The sequence below is a fragment of the Mustela nigripes genome, chromosome 4 (assembly GCF_022355385.1).
Source record: "Mustela nigripes isolate SB6536 chromosome 4, MUSNIG.SB6536, whole genome shotgun sequence".
Classification (NCBI taxonomy): domain Eukaryota; kingdom Metazoa; phylum Chordata; class Mammalia; order Carnivora; family Mustelidae; genus Mustela; species Mustela nigripes.
The window spans coordinates 10,281,715-10,304,148 of NC_081560.1; the positions used below are offsets into that span (position 1 = coordinate 10,281,715).

General features: G+C 38.3%; 1 protein-coding gene across 1 annotated transcript in view; it reads left to right on the plus strand.

The window, feature by feature from the left end:
- The window catches only part of TPK1 (thiamin pyrophosphokinase 1), a 335,002-nt gene that overhangs the window by 171,081 nt on the left and 141,487 nt on the right, over positions 1–22,434 (plus strand). Inside the window, exon 6 of the mRNA XM_059396203.1 lies at positions 13,345–13,440. Within this exon, the coding sequence (XP_059252186.1) occupies positions 13,345–13,440 (96 nt within the window). The remainder of the gene's footprint in view (positions 1–13,344; positions 13,441–22,434) is intronic.

Here is a 22,434-nt window from a genome sequence, read left to right on the forward strand (position 1 = left end):
AGTTTGATATAATTTTTTAATAATTTTCTTCTTTGGTGTCTGTTAATCCATGATCCTCTGCAGCCTGAGGTCTATGGTCATTCATCCTGGTATCCGTAGTAGGAAATGGCTTCTCATCTCAGTAGGAAGTTTGATATAATTTTTTAATAATTTTCTTCTTTGGTGTCTGTTAATCCATGATCCTCTGCAGCCTGAGGTCTATGGTCATTCATCCTGGTATCCGTAGTAGGAAGTGGCTTCTCATCTCAGTAGGAAGTAGCTTCTCATCACAGAAGCAGGTATGTAATCCTGCTACTGTAATCAGCAAACCGCTGGTGCCACACCATAACTGATACAAAAAAAGCTTTCTGTGACCAAATGGATTTGTGGAATTTGACATTCTGTATGCCCCTTTTGGAAATTCATCATGGAAAATACCATTGTAAGGAAGGCTGCCCAAAATGTAATTTTGTTTGCCTTCGTATTTCTCAGTGAGTTTGACTACCTACAACACCTGATGCACTTTGGTTTCTAGATAAGTCAAAATGTATTTGGATGGTTCTAATCCTGTTTCATTGTTTCAGGTTCCTTCTACCTTTAAAAAAGTTGATAGGAAAAAATAATCACTACAAGCTTAAAAATAACAGTATTAGACAACAATGATATTAAAGTGCTTCTAACATGCCAAATATTCTGTATGTACTTTTAATTATAAATTCATGTATTGTTATGCCCGAGTTTTCGTGTCCAAGAGACCACCAAGGAGCCAAGCACCGATGCAATCACATGAGGGTTTATTTGACGATCTTGAGCTTGGGCCCAAGTATACCCGACACAGCGGAGTAGGGACTTGGACCCCAAACCAGATTACAGTCAGAGTTTTTAAAGGCAGAGTAGGGGTGGACTCAACAATGGGTTGAGGACAAAGGGGATTATGGATGATGTAAGCCTCTAAGGAATCAAGGTCTCCAGGACCTTGAGGAGCTAGCTATTGTTGGGAGAAAGGTTATTTATTACCAGTAGTAAAAATCTTCTCGTGAGACCCTTTAGATGTATATCAGTGGGCCATATCCTTGGGAATGATTCTCGACACTATCTTGGCAATTTAAAGTTTCCTAAAGTAGACTTACAGGATCCTGGTTGGACCTGTTGGAGCAGGGGGTCGGTCAGGCTAGGATTGTTCTTAGCAAAACCTCAAGGTGAGGGCAGTTGAGTCCCCAGGGGAGAGCCACTCTTTTTGTTTCAAGGGCTTGTCAGTAGGTAAGGAATTTTAATGATTTTCTTCTACCTCTGTTTCCCACATCAGCTAAACTTGAGGTGGGATGGCCTTAATTTTCTCAGCCTCCACAGTATCTTTGCAGCAAACTCCATTAGGTCAAAACTATTCTGCACACTTTATAGAGATCATGGAAAGCACAAAGAGATTGTACAACTTGCCCAAGCTTACACAGCTAGGAAGTGGTTAAGTGGGATCTAAACAAGCATTCTGGCCCAGGAATCCACATTTTTTTTCTCACCACTATGCAATAATCCTCTAGTGGAAAGGAGGGAATTTTCTCAAAGCAAAGTGAGGATCAGGATCAGGTACTCGGAAGTTCTGTGACCTCCTTTTCTCTGTGTGGTATTTAACTTCCCTTTTCTGCTTCTACTTAGTTTTAAGTAATTGGGCAACGGTACTCACCTACGCTACCTTCGATGCTGGCTGCCTGCCTGCCCCTCTCCTCACTTTCCAGTTTTGGGGAGACTTGGCAGGGAGCCCTGACGGAGGCTCCTTTTTTCCTTAGCATATTTAGAGTGGCTGTGAAGGAACAACATCCACACCAGGAGCACATCGCAGGGTCTGGATGTGTCCAGGAACATTATAAAACAGAAGTGTATTCACACGTCCTAAATGAGGAAGAATCTCTTAAGCTCTCTGCTTCCAGGGTTTCCATGACCATCCCCAAGTCCGTGCTTCACTAGGAGGACGGACTTGGCATATAGTCATACTCTTGGCTGTGATTTTTTTCTTTAATTAAAGTATCGTTGACAGAAATACATTGGTTCCAGGTGTACAACATAGTGATTTGACAATTCCATCACCATGCAGTGCACACTGAAAGTGTAGTTACCATCTATCAGCGTACAAAGTTACTCATCTTATTAACCATATCCTCTGTGCTGTACTTTTCATTTCCATGATTTATTTCTTTTATAACTGGATAAGTTTGTACCGCTAATCCCTTTCACCTATTTTGCTCATCCCCCCCCACCCCAGCTCCTCTGGCAACTACCAGTTTGTTCTCTGTATGTATGACTTTCTCTGTGTTTTTTGTTCATTTGCTTTATAGATTCTCTAAGTAAAATCACACGATTATTTGCCTTTGTCTTGTTTATTTCACTTAGCACGATACCCTTTATGTCCATCCATATGGTCATGAATGGTAAGATTTTTATGGCCGAGTAACATTCTGTTGTGTATGTATACCACATCTTCTTTATTCATTCCTATATCCATGAACACTTAGGTTGCTTCCACACCTCAGCTATTGTGAATAATGCTGCAGTTAACATAGAGGTGCACATATGTTTTCAAATTAGTATTTTCGTTTTCTTTGGGTAAATATCTAGAAGTGGAATTACTGGATTACGTGGTAGTTGTTTTTAATTCTTTGAGGAACTTCTATTATGTTTTCTACAGAGGCTGTACCAATTGGCATTCCCACCAATAGTGCTGGGAGGGTTCCCTTTTCTGTACATCCTCACCAATGCTTGTTTTTTCTCGTCTTTTTTATACTAATCATGCCTGTGATTTATTATACCAAAAGGATACAAAGTAGAATCAGTGAAGGGGAAAGGCACATGGGGACAAAGTCTGGAGAAAACCAATCATTAGTTCCAAGAGTTCTTTCCAAGTGGTGTCACACGGATGTGCTTAATCAAATTGTGACAATAAGTGTGAGGTATTTTCACCAGGGAAACTCTGTCCCCAAAATATTACTGGGGGCATCCATATGTAGGGCACCCACACCCTGTGCATTGTATGTATCAAAATTCCAGACTCCCAGGAAGAAAGCAAGCAGTTGCTCAGCATAAACCACATTAAATAAACAGTTTAGGCACAATACGCCACTATTAGCTTTTAAGGGAAAAAAAAATTTTTTTTTCTTTTTAGTATAAGGGAAGTATTTACCATTCAGGTTTTTAGTTGTGAGCCAAGGGCCAACCTTGTAGGCAAAGCTTTTTTAGGATAACAGTCTGAAGCCTGCTATATTAACACTTTGGGGCACTCTCTTCCAAAAGAACTCTGGCTCTGCTTTTAGGAAAAAAGCCATCATTTAAGACCCCATGTTGTTCTAAAAAGACTTTTGACTTCCATTAATGGAAGTGGTGACTTTCTTGTTTGGAAAGCTATAGTTTTCATTCAATGCCGTGTTGAAAGGAAAGGTTATCTTATAACACCCAGGGCAGTGAAGATTGCACTAGATGAGAATGTCTCTTTATGTTTGGGATTGAATGGAGAATTGCAACAAGGTTAAATTGCGTTTATTCTTTTCTTTTATGCGTGATCTAGAAAACCAGAAGGAGAACACTAAATTACATCAGGCAACCTGTTACTTGGGGTTTTTAAGAGTTTAATCATGTGACATTCTTGCTGAAGAAATCATTACTTGTAGGCTGTCATTTGATGATAAAAAAAAAAAATCTTTTTAGTTTAAAAGTAAACTGTTTTTAGAAGTTTGGTGAATAAAATGGAAGGAGCAATCTACCATAGTATGCTTTATACAATAAAGAGGAAAATGGGAAATGGCTATTTTGTGATTACATTTCTACAGAGTAAAAGACCATTTTCATACCTATATCAGAAACATAGATCATTAGATTCCAGTTGGTTTTGTCTAACTAAACTTAAGAACTACCTTGGGCTAATTTTGGATCTTTACCTTTGATTATCTGGAGTATATGTCATTTTGCCTTATACCTGCTATACTCTTAATCTGACAGGCAGTTTCTTGTTAGAATTCTGGCCAGTCCAATTTATTTATTTATTTATTTGTTTTAAAAGATTATTTATTTGACAGACAGAGATCACAAGTAGGCAGAGAGACAGGAAGAGAGAGAGAGGGAGAAGCAGGCTCCCCACTGAGCAGAGAGCCCAATGTGGCCCTCGATCCCAGGACCCTGAGATCATGACCTGAGCCAAAGGCAGAGGCTCAACCCACTGAGCCACCTAAGCGCCCGGCCACTTCAGTTTAATGAATGATTATGGAAACTCATTATTAATATTTTAACAGATTCAAATTTTAGAAGACTGTTGACTCTGTCTCCCCAAAATATTTTTAAGTGTTTATCATGCTTATGTACAATAAGAAAGGCAACTTTGCCATTAAATAGAGGAAAATAAAGTGTGTGAGAGCCATAATTTTAATACTCAGTAAAACTCTTATCATTGAACCATGGGAGACTATGGACTCCAGAAACAGACTGAGGATTTCAAAGAGCAGGGGAGAGTGGGGGGATGGTTTAGCCAGGTGATGAGTATGAAGGAGGGCACCTATTGCATGGAGCACTGGGTGTTACATGCAAGCAATGAATCTTGGAACACTGTATCAAAAACTAATGATGTACCGTATAGTGACTAACATAACATAATAAAAAGAAAATAGAAAAAATATGATGGGATAGTAAACTGTTTTGTTTTCTGAGCCAACTTGAAAGGTAATCTTTGATAGCTTTTTGCCTCCTCTCTTACACCCTCTTTTACAATAGGTTGATTGACACCTATTTCCACTTCCAGAAATGTCCATTTCTTTCAAACTGTTCTTCACCGCTCAGTCTTCAATCTGATAAACCACTTCCCGTTTCATGTCTGCTTCACACTCCAGAATTATCTTACCTTTTTCTTCCTTGCTCTCCAGTGAAGTCCTCTTTCTCTTAGTGAAAGTGATTTCTTTGCTTATTAAGAAGCAAGAATAGCAATTAAATTAATTCACAGTAAGAAATTCATGATGAATTATCTTCCCTACTGTTATATTTTAAGAAACTCTTTACCCTCCTCTACTACGAGTGGGAATATGGAATTTTTCATCCTTCCTAGAAAGCACCCGTCAACATATATCAAAGATCATAAACAATTTTCTTATTATTTTCCTGGTAATTTCATTTTCTCTAATTCTAAGAAAAATAAGCCAAAAGAAACACTTACAGACTGAGCTATTGAGCATAATGGTAAGTTAAATAGCAGAATTTTCATGAATATAATGATAAATATTGTGATAACATTGTAAGTTAGGAAAGCAGAAAAGAAGGAGAGCAAGAGAGCTAAGCATTTAGTGCCCATTTGCCACGCTGAGGTTTTTATACCTTGGGCTACTACGGAAACAGCATGGGGTCAGGTAGGAGTCATGTCTTTGAAGAGCTAAAGGATTTTCAGGTACTTAAAACTGGAGAAAACCAACTAAATCAAGGTTCAGAACAAATTATAAAGGCATTTTTCTGCTTCAATCTGCCAAAATACCCAAAGTTTAATTAAGCAGGGTTGAGTACAAAGTATGATTAGTTAACAGTATGGGCTTCAGATCACATAGAATGGCCTCAGCAGTTGTGTGATCTTGGGCAAGTTATTTAATCTCTCCAAACTTGAGTCTGTGTATCTTAAATGTGATCATGACACTTACCTTATAAGGGTATTGTGGGGATGCAAGAACATAACTCTTGTAAAGTGACTAACATCTCCTGTAACAAATGGTGTACTCAAATAGTAGTTATAGGTGTTATTAATTTAATGAGGAAGACAGTTAATTATCAGCAGATTACAATATTAAGATTCTAATTTTAACATAGTTTTAAAATTCTCTGATTTTCCAAAGAATTAGGTTACATTTTATTAGGAAAAATCTTAGGTTATTGAAAAGCATCTTCGATTTTATAGCTACATACATACTGCATTTAATTATGCGAGGTGAGAGACTATATGCAAGCCCTCCAAATAAATATTCAGAATCGGTGTGCATGTGGTACCTAGGAGGAAATAACACTTCTGAATTCTTAACCTTATAAACTCAGGCCATAAAGTTACAGCAGAAGTCTCAGAGCCCCATAAAATCTCTTCAGGGTAATTTGCACAAGTCCTTTCTTGTCCTGGGTAGATGGATGGGCACCAAATGACTTCAGCTACAATGAGTCAGCTAACAGCGGGTTTGGGAATGCTTTCACCAGACTTCACTCCTTGCCTCTTGTTTTAATGAGACCCAGTCTCTCTGTGGATATAGTGCATGAAATAACAACTGATATGGTACTATAATTTTTTTCAAAAGGATCTGTTTTCTTTCCCATTAAAGAGTTTTAGAGGAGTCAGCATAATATAACCTGATAGGTTTTGTGTGCGCTAAATGTAAAAACTCATTAACTTATATTAAGTTATTGGCAGATGGTAGATGAAGTCATTGACAACGACAGTCTAAAGACTTCTGCATTGGTTTTGGCTGTTAGGTTGACACTCATTGCCTTGTAATAATTTCTTTGAGTTGTCACTAAATTCAAAAATAGTTAAGTTAGCAGCACACAAAGTTCTTGGGAGAATATTAACAATATGTTGCTTACTCTAGTAATCGTTGATGTGAGGTGGTCTGACTGTAGCCTCTGATGTTTCTGGAGAATCTTCGAGGGTGCCAAGATGAGCATCTGCAGAGTTCCTCGTTGGGCGGGGAGCCTCATGTGCACTAGCTCGTGGAACCTCCGTCTCCATGTTAGTTGGCAGATTAGTTCCATTACAGACGAGGAAAACGAGGTGCACAGAGGTTCCTTTAAAGGGCTGAGCTGGGTGGCTCAGTGGGTTAATCCTCTGCCTTTGGCTCAGGTCATGGTCTCAGGGTCCTGGGATCGAGCCCCGCATCGGGCTCTCTGCTCAGTGGGGGGCCTGCTTCCTCCTCTCCCTGCCTGCCTCTCTGCCTACTTGTGATCTCTGTCTGTCAAATGAATAAATAAAATCTTAAAAAAAAAATAAATAAATAAAGGGCGGAATCTTTTCCCTTCTATTGAATTTCTCACATATGTACAGGGTTTGGCTGTAATCACAAAAACTTACTGTGGGCCTGGGTCAGGGATCGGTTGGTAAACTTCAGCCCATGGGCCAGATCTGCCCCATTGTGCTTTTCTATAACTGGCAAGCTAAGAAGTGTTTTTAAATTTTTAAATGTTTGGTGGAAAAAAATCTAAAGAAGAAGAATGTTTTATGGCATGTGACAATTCTCTGACCTCCAATTTTCAGTTTTATTGGAACACATATTCCTAGTTATTTCTGTATTACCTATCGATGCTTTTATGACACAAAGGAAGCGTGAATAGTTGGGACACAGGCCCTATGGCCTGCACCTCCTGAAAGAGCTCCTGTCTGCTCCTTTGCAGAAAACTCTGCTCATCCTCGTCTAAGTGATGATTGATCTCAGGCCTTTATAAGAGACTTGATTCATTACTAAATGTTTCCTACTTGCCATTTACTGTGTTGGGTTGTGGTACCGGGGATGCAGTAGTGAACAGAGGGCACAGTGTACACCTTCATGAGGCTATGGCTTAAAGCTCATAGCTTGGTTAATAATTTAATAGTAGTTAAGTAGATATAACAAGTTACATAATAAAATTATTTGGTCATTTGAATAAAATATTTTAATATTCAAAGTAGGCTATTAATAGTTTATAAAATAATGAAATTGGATATCGTAATAATACGTTGAATTGGTTAATCTAAGCATTTAGCATAACCCTTGTTGTTTAAACATTTTTTCTTTTTTAAAAATGTAAGTGTGCCACACTGAACTAAACCTTTTTTTTTTTTTTTTTTTAAATAAGTCAGTGATGAATCAGGGTAAGGGTAGGGGCACATGGAGAGGGGAATTTCAAACGTGCTCCATGCCTAGTGCCCAATGTGGGGCTAAATCTTATGACTTTAAGATCATGAACCTGATTTCGTGACTGTAATCAAGAGTCAGACATGTAACCCTGAGCCACTTAGGCATCCCTAACCCTGTTTTAGTTGATTTGTGATTTTACTGTGATTAGGATCATGCATTACACATATTACACACATTTTTGTGTTTGCTATGACCATAGATGCTAGCACTACTAGAAATTGAAGTGAGCTATTGTCATTCTAGGGCATATCCTGAAAACTCTTTTTTGCTAAATTTTTATTAGTTCCTTGATGTCAGTTTGATTCCTTGTCATTGGTCTTAAGAAATGAATTACAATTCATTCAAAGATATTCTGAGTTATTTATGTAGTACTTCATAGTGCTTCGTTTGTTAGCCTCTATGTACATGGGTGGTTCTTGTTCTCTCATTGGATGTTAACTTTGATAACATTGTTAGATTTTAATTTGTTTAATTGCATATGAAGCACTAGTATTCATCGCCACTTTAAGAATCTGTATTAGTCATGCCCTAATACAAAAGTTTCTTATGGCAGCAGTAGCATACCTTTGAAAAAATAATGACAGTGCTGCTTTTCTGTGTTAGATTCATTGTCTAAGGCTTATCCCTGTGTATATTTTAGAGAAGCATACCATTAGTGCCATGAGGAGAGAGATGCTTTTAATCTATCCATCATTCTTCTATCCATCAAACTTCTGTTGAGTGCTTGACATGCCTTGGTATCGTCCTAGCAACTGTGATGCCGATGTTAGTTTCCCAATACTCAAGGAACATTGATTCTTCTCTTTTTGACTGGAGATCATGCATTCCCAAACTAGCAGAAAAGGATTTTCATAGATGGCCATTTTTGCCAGTGTATATGTCTATCTGATTTGTTCCACTTTGGTTCATTTGCTGTCTGAGCACACTTCCTTGTGTGTTGTAAAGTTCTACTTCTGTTAACTTTAGTACGTTTGCTTCTTTTTTGTCTTCAGTCTCCTCCAATCTGCTAATTTATCATGTTGACCATAGGATTAATTTACCTTATTTGTAACTTTTCTGCATCTTTCTGCACCTTTTATATCTGTTTTTAAATTTTGATTTCCTGGACCTTAGGGCACCTGTTATTTTAATATGAACTCATGGTATTTCCTTGATATTATAAACTATTTCATTTTCTTAATGCATATTTTCTATTATAATATGATTCTCAACAGTGCAGTATTTGGATGTTTATTATACCTCTATGGAGGAGAAGCTAATCGCTCATTTTCCGAGTGTCTCATTGCACTGTATTGCAGTTGGCTTTCCTGTAGAGTGTAGTTCAGCCCCGAAACCAAAATGGGATTTCACATGCCCACACTGTCCCCACTACCCATCAAAAAGAAAGGAGCAACTTAGGGAAGAATAGAAGACTGACTTCCTTTCAGGCACTTACTGGATAGTGGTGAAGCATGGCTGGGAGTTTCTTAGTATGGAAAGAGGAAGAAAAGGAGCCTCCCTTTAACTGGCTGTCTTTCCTACACTCAGACATACACATATTTCTATTTGACATGTTCACTAATTATGATATTCATGTTTTTATTTATACCACTGGGCCATTGGTGTTTGGTAGATTCCTACTTCCTCTGTACACAGTACAGTTTAATAAAGGAATAAACAACTAGTAAGCTCCTAAAAAGTAGTTGACTGGGCCTCTGGGAATTGATTTATAATTAAGTTTTCATATGCCTTTTCCTGGTTTTGATTCAGGGAATGAGAAAGACCTGATGAGGAAATCTGTGGTCAGTTCGACACACTGGAACAGAATTTTTAAACTAGTTTGAACTTAGTTTTTCTTGCTTTTCCTTTTATGTTTGGTTATGGTTTGGAGGACATAGGGTGGGCATTGTGGTTCCTCATCTTCAGAAGGTTAGAACAAAATTAGAATAGCCTTGACATTTACACAGACTAAACTTTGTGACATCAATCCAAATCTTTTCCTTTTGAATTCTAGTATAAAACAAAATTATTAAAAATGCAATATTAAATAATAATCCAGCTTGAAAAAGTGGTTGTCCATAAAGGGAACTTATTATTAGAATCGAACTATTTAAATTTCTATTTGTATAAGGACAAAAACTTCATAAGGCAAGTGCATAGAATGAGATTGGAGCCACCTGCTGGCTCATAAAAGAATAATTTGTATCCTAAAAAATACATTCCAAGCAACTAAGGAAAATCAGACAGTAGTAGTTGAAACAAAAGTTTCCACTTGAACATTGGTTTGTTAAATGTGGTTTAGGGAGTTTTGTAGTTTATATTTTGGAAGGTTTCTGTGTATTCTTAAATATACATACATCTGTTAGAAAGCTAATATTAAAAACCATGTATTATTATTAGAGTGATATACTCTAAATTTCTTAGCTTTTATATCTGCTAAATCTTAGATCAGTGTGAGTTTTTGTTTTGTTTTTTAAGCATCTAATCCACAGTAATTCTTCACAGAATTCTTCACAGTACCCAAGGCTTCTGACTCTAACAAATGGAGTCTTACTCTATATCATAAATAATTCTAAATAGATATTAATATATAATAGATGAGCGTCACTTGCTACTTTAGAGCATTTCTGCATTTTTCCTTGTCTGCAGGATGTTGATAGTTTCTTTTTGGCTTTATATTTCCCCTCTTTTAGATCTTTTTTTTTTTTTTAATTTTATTTATTTATTTGACAGAGAGAGAGAGAGATGACAAGCAGGCAGAGAGGCAGGCAGAGAAAGAGGAGGAAGCAGGCTCCCCGCTGAGCAGAGAGCCTGACGTGGGGCTCGATCCCAGGACCCTGGGATCATGACCCAAGCCAAAGGCAGAAGCTCAACCCACTGAGCCACCCAGGCGCCTCCCCCCCTTTTAGATATTAATGTTACCATAAGACCCAGAAAACAGTAAAGACATCTTCAGTTGGCCAAAGGCCTGGTATTGCACTTTGGCTAATGCTTTGTTTTGCCAGTCTCCTTTCTAGCTGTTGTAAGCTGCCTGGTGAGGGCTGTTGGGGCTGTTTGCACTTCCAGTGAATTCCTTCTCCGTCTGTGATGAGATTAGAATCATGTGGACTCATGACAATTCCAAGAAGCTCTGGATGGCTGATAAACACCTCAGAGTTTCTAGAAGTTCTTGGTTTAGATACAGTCTGCATTTTTCAGTTCTGGTAATCTGTTCCCATGTCCTGACTTACACTCTTATGTGTGTCTGTCTTAAATTGATGAGGTAAAGCCTTGCTCATATGTTTTGGAAGAGCTCATAGCCTGACTTGATACCATTCTCAGGGTACCAACTCTGGAGATGTTATCTGACCTTTTTGCATCAGGTTATCTAGGTATTTATTTCCACATCATTAAGAGTAAAGGATTCCTAGATCCTTAGATCCTAGATCTAAATCATAAAGATTTCTAGATGTGACAATGTTGCACCCACCTGTCCATGTCTTAGCAAATCAATTTAAATTTCTCACTTTGATTTCCTTAATCTACAAAATATTATAGTGGGACTAGATTATTTCTTGGGTTCTCATTCACTATAATTTTTTCCTGTGGATCTGTGTTGATTCTGTGACGATAACTGTGAACATAATAGTCTGTTAATCATCTGTTGTATTATTGCTATTTCTATTTGACTTTCTCATTTTGTTTCCTTTTGCTGGAGTGATTATTTATATTGTCAGCCTAAAAAGACAAAAGTGATTTCCCATTGTTAAAAATGCAGTAATTAGTAGTAAGATACCATGCTCTCCTACGCCTTTGCCAACATACATTTTTATTCCTCAATAATATCAGTTAAACATTTATTGTTATTACTTACCAGATAGCAGACTGGTGCCATGCGCTAGAAATAGTAATGCATGAAACGTAATTCCTGTCCTCAGCAAGCTTTCAGTATAATGGTTTGTTTGTTTGTTTGTTTTTGGTTTGGTGACAGTTTAATCTCCTCAGCCCTGATAATTTCCCTGCAGGTTCTGGCATATGCTTATGTCTTTCTTCTAAGAGTGTGTTAACCTGAGACGAATCAACTTCTTTATGCCCTTGCTTGGTGACCATAGTAAATTTCAGTGCACTCTGAGGATCAGAAAAGTACATGTCAATGATTTTGTAAAAATGACATATATCTTTTAGGGCATAGTATATTTCTGAATGATGAGAAATTAATTTTTTCATTGATCATCACCTTGTAGGACAGTAGTCATAAATGAATGAAGCCCAGGTTGAGCTTGACACGTTTACAGAGACCTTGAAGTTAAAGAAGAACTGCTAAATCTACTGAGAACAGTTCTTGGAATAATTTAGGAGACAGTATGGGTGTTTTGTATCCTTGAAAACTCTTTGAATGGCAACTTTATATACTGGATTATATTAAACTTCCCCTTACTCAGCTGTTTATGAGAGACCACGAATTGTTACATTTGGGAATTAAGAAGTCTCAAGTCCCGCATTCTGGTTTTACATGCCTTTGCCTTTGCAAGACAGTGGAGGATAAGGTGTCATTTCAGAAATACTGTTTCTCTAGCTGTCGAAGTCCAGGAGTGCCAACAAGCTGGCACTGTTGTGGCTGCATAGTCGTAAATAGAATCCTGGTTTTTCACTCACTGTAAGGTATCTGGTGTAGAAGAGGCAAAGACCATATAAATTCACTTCATTATGTCCAAAAGGTAATCCAAGAGACATATTTATGCAGGTGTAGCTCTTCATGCTTCTTTTTATTTTGGGTAAGAAAGGTGCTGTAAAGGAATTTCATATAAGAGCTGAGTTGATTTTACTTAAAATGTAGTTTTATCATTAGTTCCAAAAGTTTTTCCATTCATGTAAGTAAACTTAGGAGGGCTGCTTAAATTCACATTTATTTTTTAGAAATAGTTTCATTTTGGGGCGCCTGGATGTCTCAGTGGGTTAAAGCCTCTGCCTTTGGCTCAGGTCATGATCTTAAGGTCCTGGGATTGAGCTCCGCTTCAGGCTCTCTGCTCAGCAAGGAGCCTGCCCCCCTCCGCCCCACCCCACCTGCCTCTCTGCCTACCTGTGATCTCTGTCTGTCAAATAAATAAATAAAATCTTTAAAAAAAAAAAACGGAAAAAGAAAAAGTTTCACTTTAACTTCAGGTGATTTTACTGTGAATATATTTTATAATACTTGTACCAGAGTCCTTATGTTTATCTCTAATGTCATCACAGCAGTGATTCTTAAAGAGACCATTAATGTAGTATAAATCTACACTTTTGTTTAATAAAATGATTGTCATAATCAGACCATTATTGTGATATTCTAACACCATTTCTGAGATGTCTTCTTATGTGAAATAAAAAAGATGATGGTACTAATGATCGGGGTATAATGTAGGCATAATAGACTATATCTATTGGTACCTTGTCTTTAGTTTTATAGTGTTTGATCTTGTTCATTATAAGGCTGACATCATTATATATTCTTACCTTTTCTCTTAATTTAAACACATAGGGATGTGAGATTATTTCAACACCTGACCAAGACCACACTGACTTCACCAAGTGTCTTGAACTTCTCCAAAAAAAGATAGAAGAAAAACACCTACAGGTAAGATACGTACCTTTTTAGTGGTTAAGAGTCAAAGACCCTGTTTAAAGTTTTTACTCCTCTGAAGTGGTAACTCTTGTGCCAGTGTTTTGGCTGTCATATTTTTCCTGTATATTGGATAAATCTGTTCTTAGCTGCCACAGTGTTAATGTGTGCACTTAAATCAGAGGTCAAAGATTCAAATACCTTATAATGGTGAAGTCACAAAATGGGTAAAGTGGACCTTATGTAAAGTTACTGAAACTCATTCTTGGCCTGATATGAGTAGCAACTTTTCATCTCTCATTCATCATTTCCATGAAGACCTATATGTGTTTTCTTTTTATATGTGTGTTTAAATATTATGAGGGCAAAACAAGCAAATGTGGCCTATCTTTGTCCATGAGTCATCATTGCAAACTCTTACATAAGCAAAATATGATCAACTTGAACTCAGAGAAGAGTCTGCTACGTTTCTGTCTTTGAAGACAAGCCTTGTTTATTATCCTAATTGACAAGTAGCACATTGTACAAACGGAACAAAAGTAATTGAGTGAACATTTCCCATCTCTGTTGTAGCTTGAACAATACCAAATGTATTGTGCTATTTCCAGCAATAAATTGCTGTAATTAAATATTTGTTTAACAAAAACAGAACACAGCCCATTGAGAGTTATCTGCTTCATCCAGACATAGCTGATTTTGAGTTTTTTAGAAAAGAAATGATAAATTCTTCACAACTGGTGTTTCAGTTTTCCTAGGACCAACACTGAAATTATTGAAAGCTGGGAATGCAATTATATATGTCAAATTGGTAGTATCTGTTCTGTAATACAATATTTGGTCATTAAGTCTGAAGATAAATAATCATATCTCAAACTTAACACTGAAATTCAGAGAGAGTCTCAAACTGAGGGAAGAGGGCAATCAGGCATTAGGTGTATATATCATCTGGGAAACCAATCTGGTAAGATCTTGGATAATCCAATAGGGAAGATTGGATCAAGACTTTTAGAACAATCTTGCTCTGAGCAGAAAGGACCAGACCCTCCTCGTCCTGTTGTGGTTAGTCATGGGCGGGAAGCTCTCAGGGAAGGTTGAGGCCTTGGTGGCTGCATCCTGCAGTTGCCATGGGGCCATGACCGTCAGCCGCCCCCCTCACAGCCCTAGCAAGTTCTTTCTGGGGGAAAAGCAGCAGTGCACTTCCACAGCTGCCTCGGGCTTCTGGCATGATGTAGGCTCAACACATTCTCCAGCTTCATCTTGCACTACTTTTTCTCTTTGTTCAGAAAAGAGATTTTTTTTGCCCATCATTTGAATATTTTTCAAAATTTTTCCTTCTCTTTGCCTGTCCCACACGGCAAAATCGGTGAGGTTGTTAAGGAGGTCTCCTCTTCTCCGTCCCTCCAGGTTAGTTTCTGCCTCTTTATGTGTCGGTAGCTCCTTTGTTCTCCCCCAAGGCACTCTGAACACTTCCCGTACTTGTGGTGGTTATTTCTAATTGTTTACTGGAAGCCTTTCTTCCCAGCCTGACCATATAGCCCACAAAGCTAGGACAGATCTATCTGTCTTGTTCACGTCTGAACAGCAGCACCTTGTGTCTAAAGAGGTGCTTTGTGACTGCCGAGTGTGTGTTGTGCACTGTGGGAATGCACAGGAGAGTGGAACACAGCATGGGTAGGGGAAAGGCTTCTCAGAGAAGGCTGAGACATCATGAACGGGTTGCATGGCAAGGGAAGAAGAGCGTTCTGGGATAGATACTCGGTACTCAGGGAGATGGATAGCTCTTCAGTGAACAAATGGCAGGGAGTTTGAAGAGTTTTAAGATGGACAGCAGGGTGATTAGTTCGGTGTTCTAAGAAGTGTCTATTGGATAAATGGACGGCTCCATGTCTCACAATGAAAACCGCGTGGTCTCATTAATATAACCTTTAGGTTACAGTAACTCTGATGAAATAGAGTATCTGTGAGCTTCCACTCAACTCTACATTTAACCTGGAGGTACAGTGTTTCATTTGATTTAATGTCACAGCAAGAGAAAAGCGAAATTAGAAAAATTAGCAAGGAAAATAATAAAAGATGCTCCTACCCCAAGTAAGATCATCGTGAGATGAGGGCTGTTCACAATTTCTACTTAAAATGCACTCAACTGTATAGGAAAATATTTTATACTTCTCCAACTAATGCCCTATTAAATTATCATACGTTTCTGTTTTTCTGCTTACTCTTATAAATTATAAACAGGAATTTGTCATCAAAGTATCTATATTTCTTAGTAAGATTTTACCTTTCTAACATATACTTTAAAATGTTAATTATGAGATAAAGTAATATTTAATATGCTAAGAAACTGTACTATGTAACATCTTAGAACTTTACAGAATTTGAATTAGTCTGTCCTTATCCTAAAGGAGCTTACTATCCAGAACATGTGATTAATTTTCTAAAATTTCCCTAAATCACTACATTTATTTATTTACTTACCTATTTTAAACCTGTTTACCCTCAACTTTTATTCTTTTGCAAAAGGGTTCACCCATACATGTGACTTTTTAATGCTTTGCTTTCATGTTACCACATTATTTATCTGTAACTGAGTCATGAATAATACATTATCAGGATGCCATCTGATATGACTGGATCTTCAAAGAGCACATATATTTTCTGATGTCGTGATGCATACTTGAGATCTAAACCTTTGAATTCGGTGGAAACATTATGAGCTATTGCTCCAGCTTTCTAAAAATGTAAGATGCATGTTGTTTAGGAAGAAGCAGGAAACAAATGTAGACTGTAAGGCCCTGAGAATAGCAGGCCTTATAAAATACAATTTGGAATATTTCCTACTGTTATATGATGATAGAATTCATTATTTCAATCCCTGAGATTTTAAAAAAATATTTATTTATTTATTTGTTTGTTTATTTATTTATTTACTGGCTGCTTGGAGTTTATTTTCCACTTGGTACAAGAAACACAGTTCCAGGGTGTGAGGAAGGTTTGCTCGTGGCTTGGATGGTAAAGACTGGGATTCGCTCAACTTCCGTTTTGGTGTTTTGCTATTTTGATATGAGAGAACCCAACTGCTTCTGCTTCGGGCAGCCTGCCTAGTCTACAGGGAAGGGAGGGGAGGGGCTCTCATGTGACCAGTACCTCCCGAATCCTGGCCGTGGCCACTCAGGGTGGCTGGTTGCCCGGCCACCAGGCTGCTTCCTCACGGCTTCTAGAACCAAGTCACAGGTGATCTTGCCACTGGAGCCTGAGGAGACTCTGAGCATTCTGGGGACTCCGACACTGTAGCCCTGATTGGGAGAGTGGACTTCCCAAAGAAGTTTGCCCACCAGTGACCTAGGTCAGCCTTGGGGAGACCCAAGTGGTGAGGGATGGTTTCGCCAGCATACTCTGCACTTTTGCAGGAGCTGTTACTGGCCATGGAGCCCAGGCGGCACTGGTAGTAGTCGTGGGTGGCCATGGGTGCACCACTGGAGGGGACGGCTGCCGTGCTCGTGGAGACCTATGCATGTAGGGGTTGGGGTATTGTTGGGGTCACCCTCTGCCCCCCAGGAAGGGCAATCCCCAGTAGTCTCTGAGGTTTTAAATGCAGATTTAACATTAGACAAAATTTGGGCAGAAAAGCTATCATTAATTGCACACTGTTGGTTGTACAGATTTAAATGCATGCTAGTTTTATTTGCTGGAACTTTAATGCATTTTATCCCCCTTGTACCATATTATTTTCTTAATTAGTTTTTCAATCAAATAAGGTAGGCTGCTGAAACAGTACTATATGAATAAGAGCAAATGCCTAAATTTTATACATACAAATATCAATAATTACAATTAAATACTATATAAAGACTATGGGATTATTACATATTAAGTTTTTAAAAATTATTTCAATAGCCTGAGCAGTTATTGGATTGGATAGTGACTTGTATGTATTAGAATAGTTTCTATGCATTATGTCTGAATTGGAGTTCTTGACTATTGAGATTAGGTGAGAATATTAGATAGTCTTTCTATTTAATTCCTACATGGTATGTCTCAGATAAATTATGTTTAGACATCTGCAAATGCTATGAGTTTTAGAATATTGATTTATGTCCACAAATTATCAATATTACTGTTTTGTAATGGACTAATGGCTTTGTTGTATGTCCATACTAAATATCTGTTGCTTCTCACTTGCAGAGGACAATTAAGACTGTATCTGATTGGAATAATTACTCATATCACTGTAATGAGCTCTGATTCATAGGGTTGTGGGAGGAACCATGATAGTGCTCTGAGAAATGTCTTCCAAGGGTCTCTGGGGTCTTCAGTACCGTCTTCTCTGATGGACCCGTGTGTTCGGCAAGCTTCCAGTCTCCTCTAAAGTAGAATTTAATACATCTGTTGTGTGTGTCAGTGTGTATTCTGGAAAGGGATGACAGCTAGCTTCACAGGAGAGAGACTTGGCAGATACCACCTTAATCAGGTAATCAAACAATGTCAGCGAAAATTCCTGATGATAACACATGCCCCTCTTGATCACAGCAAGGGTGCTAAGGGCACTTGGAAGCTCTTCCCTAAAACCCATAATCCCAGTTTCATCTTTGAAAAGAAATCAGAGAAAGTCAAATTGAATATTCTCCCGAATACCTGACCAGTGTTTTCAGGGTCATGACAGATAAGAAGAGATCAAAAAACTGTCACAGACCAGAGGAGATGAAAGAGACATGAAACTAAATGCTGAGGGTGTTCTGATTTGTCCATGAACTGGAACAGGGCATTAGCGGAAAACTGGCAGAACGGGAACAAAGCCTAGAGTTTAGTTACTGATAGTATCCGAGAAGGTTAGTTGGAAGTTAGGTAGTCAGGGACAAGGCGCCCCAGTGCTAAGGGGAATCCACCCTTAAAAGGATTTTACACCATCCTGGAAGGAGTCCTCCATGGCAAAAGCCTGATTGGATGACAGGCACAGGGAGGGTTAATCAGATTAGAAAAGCCCGATAACAAGCCCATAAAACCTCCTAGATTTAGAAACTCCTGTGGCAACCCTCTTGGGTTCCCTCCCTCTTTGGGAGCTTTGTACCGTTTCTTCCTTGTCATTCAGTAAACCTTGCTCTGCTACCCACCACTCCGCCTGGTCTCCCTCTTCATTCTTTGAAGTGGCATGACCAAGAACCACAGGAGGGAGAAGAAATCCTGACAGTATGTTGGTGTCAGTCTTGGGTGGAATACGTGGTTACAGAAAATGTTAGTGCTGGCCGAGCCTGGGTGAAGGGTGTAATCCCTGTACTATCTTGGTGACTTTTCACTAAGCCTGGAATTATTCCAAAATAAGAGGCTTACTTGAAGAAGAACAAAAAAGATGCTCCCTGTTTCCAGTATACTCTGACAATCAGGTGGTGTGATCTTGTGAGAAGACTCAGTCCTACAGAACAAAAACGCAAGTACTTCTTAGCACTTAGGCAAATCCAAATACCTTTCTATGAACTCTTTGACCTTTAAAGTGTTTCCTCAAAAAGTCTCAACTTGTGAGTCTCTGTTGCATATTTTGGCAGCTGTTTCATGTGAAAACTATGTCTGCTTGAAAATCTTAGCTGGAAACTTGATGATCTTTAAACTGTGATAACAGCCCAGGTCCTCGAACTGCCCAGTTTCCCAGGACATCAAAGAAGGGTAGGATTTAATCAAAGATAACTAGCATTCGATAGAATTTTCTCAGGGTTGGCTCCAGAAGGAGGAACCCTGCTCGTTCCTGTCCTGTTTACCTTGGTCTCCATCACCGCCTTCGTTTTCACCTGACTCTTCCTAGAGGGATATTCTCTCCCACTTCTGTGCTGTTAACTTGCTCATTTATACAGTCATCCAGAACTCCAAGCTTATTTGTGACTTCTGACTGGAAAGCCAGAACTTCATTTCAGTATCTAAAAGAAAATTCTGCATCCTTCTCACAGAGTCCTATTTTCTTTTTTTAGAAAAAAAATTTTTTTAAAGATTTTATTTATTTATTTGACACAGAGAGAGATACAACTAGAGAGAGAACAGAAGTAGGGGGAGTGGGAGAGAGAGAGAAGCAGACTTCCCGTGGAGCAGGGAGCCCGATGTGGGGCTAGATCCCAGGATCCTGGGATCATGACCTGAGCTGAAGGCAGCTGCCTAACTGACTGAGCCACCCAGGCGCCCTGCAGGGATCTTCTTATTAGCATTCTTGATATCCTATTAATTTTCCTGCAGCATGTATTTAGATGACTTATCATTCCAGTTGTGCCTACCAATTGTGATAATAAATATGTTTATTATTAAAAGAGTTGTTTCCAGTGCATTGTGGTTTTTTTGTTCAAGTTTTTCTTTAAATTCTAGTTAGTTAACATATAATATTAGTTTCAGGTATAAAATTTAATGATCCATCACTTAAATATAACTCCCAGTGTCCATCATACCAAATCCCCTCCTTAATGCCCATCATCTATTTAACGCCCCTCCCACCAAGGCCACCTCCCCTCCAGCAATCCTCAGTTTGTTTCCTATAGTTAAAAAGTTTTTAATGGTTTGCCTCCTCCTCTCTCTTTTTTTTTTAACTTCCTTCCCCTATATTCATCTATTTTGTTTCTTAAATTCTACATATGAGTGAAATCATATGGTATTTGTCTTTCTCAGACTGACTTATTTCACTTAGCATAATACACTATAGCTCCACCCATGTTGCGAATTGCAAAATTTTATTCTTTGATGGCTGAGTAAAATTCCATTGTATTATACACACACACACACACACACACACACACACACACACACACACACATCTTTTCCCATTCATCAGCTAATAGACATTTGGGCTTTCTCCGTAGTTCACTATTGTTGATAATGTTGCTGTAGACATTAGGAACATTGGGGTGCATGTGCCCCTTTGAATCTGTTTTGTATCCTTTGGGCAAATACCTAATAGCACAATTGCTGGATCATAAGGTAATTCTATTTTTAACTTTTTGAGGAACCTCCATATTGTATTTCCAAAGGGGCTGCAGCAGCTTGCATTCCCACCAACAGTCTAAGAGGGTTCCCTTTTCTCCACATCCTCGCCAACATCTGTTGTTTCCTGACTTATTAATTTTAGCCATTCTGACAGGCATAAGATGGTATCTCATTGTAGCTTTGATTTATATTTCCCTGACAACGAGTGATATTGAGCATCTTTTCATGTGTCTCTTAGCCATTTGTATGTCTTCTTAGGAAGAATGTATATTCATGTCTTTTGCCCATTTCTTAACTGGATTACTGGTTTTTTGGGTGTTGAGTTTAAGTTCTTCATAGATACTAACCCTTTATCACATATGTCATTTGCAAATATCTTCTTCCATTCTGTAGGTTGCCTTTTAGTTTTGTTGATTATTTTCTTCACTGTGTTGAAGCTTTTTATCTAGATGAAGTCCCAATAGTTCATTTTTGCTTTTGTTTTACTTATGTCCCACCGTATGTCTAGTAAGAAGTCGGTATGGCTGAGGCCAAAAGAGGTTGCTGCCTGTGTTCTCTAGGATTTTGATGGCTTCATGGGTCACATTTAGGTCTTTCATCTGTCTTGAATTTATTTTTGTGTATGGTGTAAGAGAGTGGTCTTTCTGCAAAATCAGAATAAGAATCTAATTATACCAGCAGGTTATGAGGCAAAGCACTTCATTGCCTTCCATAAAATCCTTAATAAAAATATAACAGCTATAGTATTAATAGTCATATATTGTTGTATATTTTAAGTCTTGTAATCTGTAACATATTTTATATAATGTACTCATATTTATATCATATTTTGTTAATTATAGAAGATATATAATTTATATGTAATTATGTTAATTATATTTATTTTATAAGATTAAATTTTATGTATTTCACAAAATACAATATAAATATATTTACTTTTTTGATTTTATAATAAATTTCATAGAGAATTATGGCTTTAGAATTAGACAGTGTTTTATTTTTATTTATTTTTTAAAAATGTGTATTTTTACTTTTTTTTCAGATTTTATTTATTTATTTGACAGAGAGAGAGAGAGATCAGAAGTATTCAAAGAGGCAGGCAGAGGGAGAGCTGGAGGTAGGCTCCCCGCTGAGCAGAGAGCTGGACATGGGGCTCGATCCCAGGACCCTGAGATTATGACCTGAGCTATAGGCAGAGGCTTAACCCAATGAGCCACACAGGTGCCCCTAGACAGTGTTTATTTAAAATGAGTTAAAGTTTATATCCCAGGTTCATGGACACCCCATACTATTGTTTTGGACATATTCTGATTTCACTTGAAATGAATGGAGGACTCCTTACATAGTGAAATGTTTCTCAGGGGATGCCTTCAACTTTCCTTATTCCCAGGGAACTGGTGAGAATGATATTTGTGTGCTTAGTAATGCAATCCAGTAGGGAGGTGAGTTGCAAAACCTAGCTTACTGTTGTTTGCACCTTGCCTTTGGCGCAGCAAGAAAATGGGACATGCTCTGACTTCCCTAATCCTGTGATAGCCACTGTGGGCCTTACACTCACGGAGGGGTGTATTTAGAGTCTAGAGTTGCAACAGCAGACTTCCTCCCTTCAGACATACTGTCAAAGCTACTGAGGATCTTCTCCCAATTGCTTTAACAAACGTTTGCACAGTGACGTTTGAGACAGTCGTTATATTTGGTTAGGTGACTGAGCTCATGGCCCCGACCCTCCAGTTTAATAGAGGACACAGATGCACATATAACCACAGAATAACTCAGACTACAGTAAATGTTGTAGCATGCCTCTGCAGAAAAGAGTCAACTTTTTTTTAGTAAATTGTTTATATAGAACTCTTCTCTGTTTTACCTTTAACTTTTCATTGGAGAAAATGGGATAATATAATTGTTTTTCAAAGGAAATCGCGGCTCAAATCCATGAGGCCTTCCATGACCTCCCTTTTTGAATAAGGCCCCTCACCCTGCCTCCTCTCCCATTGCTCGACTCAGCAGTCCTCATCCCCTTGTCTGCGGGGCCTTCTCCATCACAACTGTCACCAT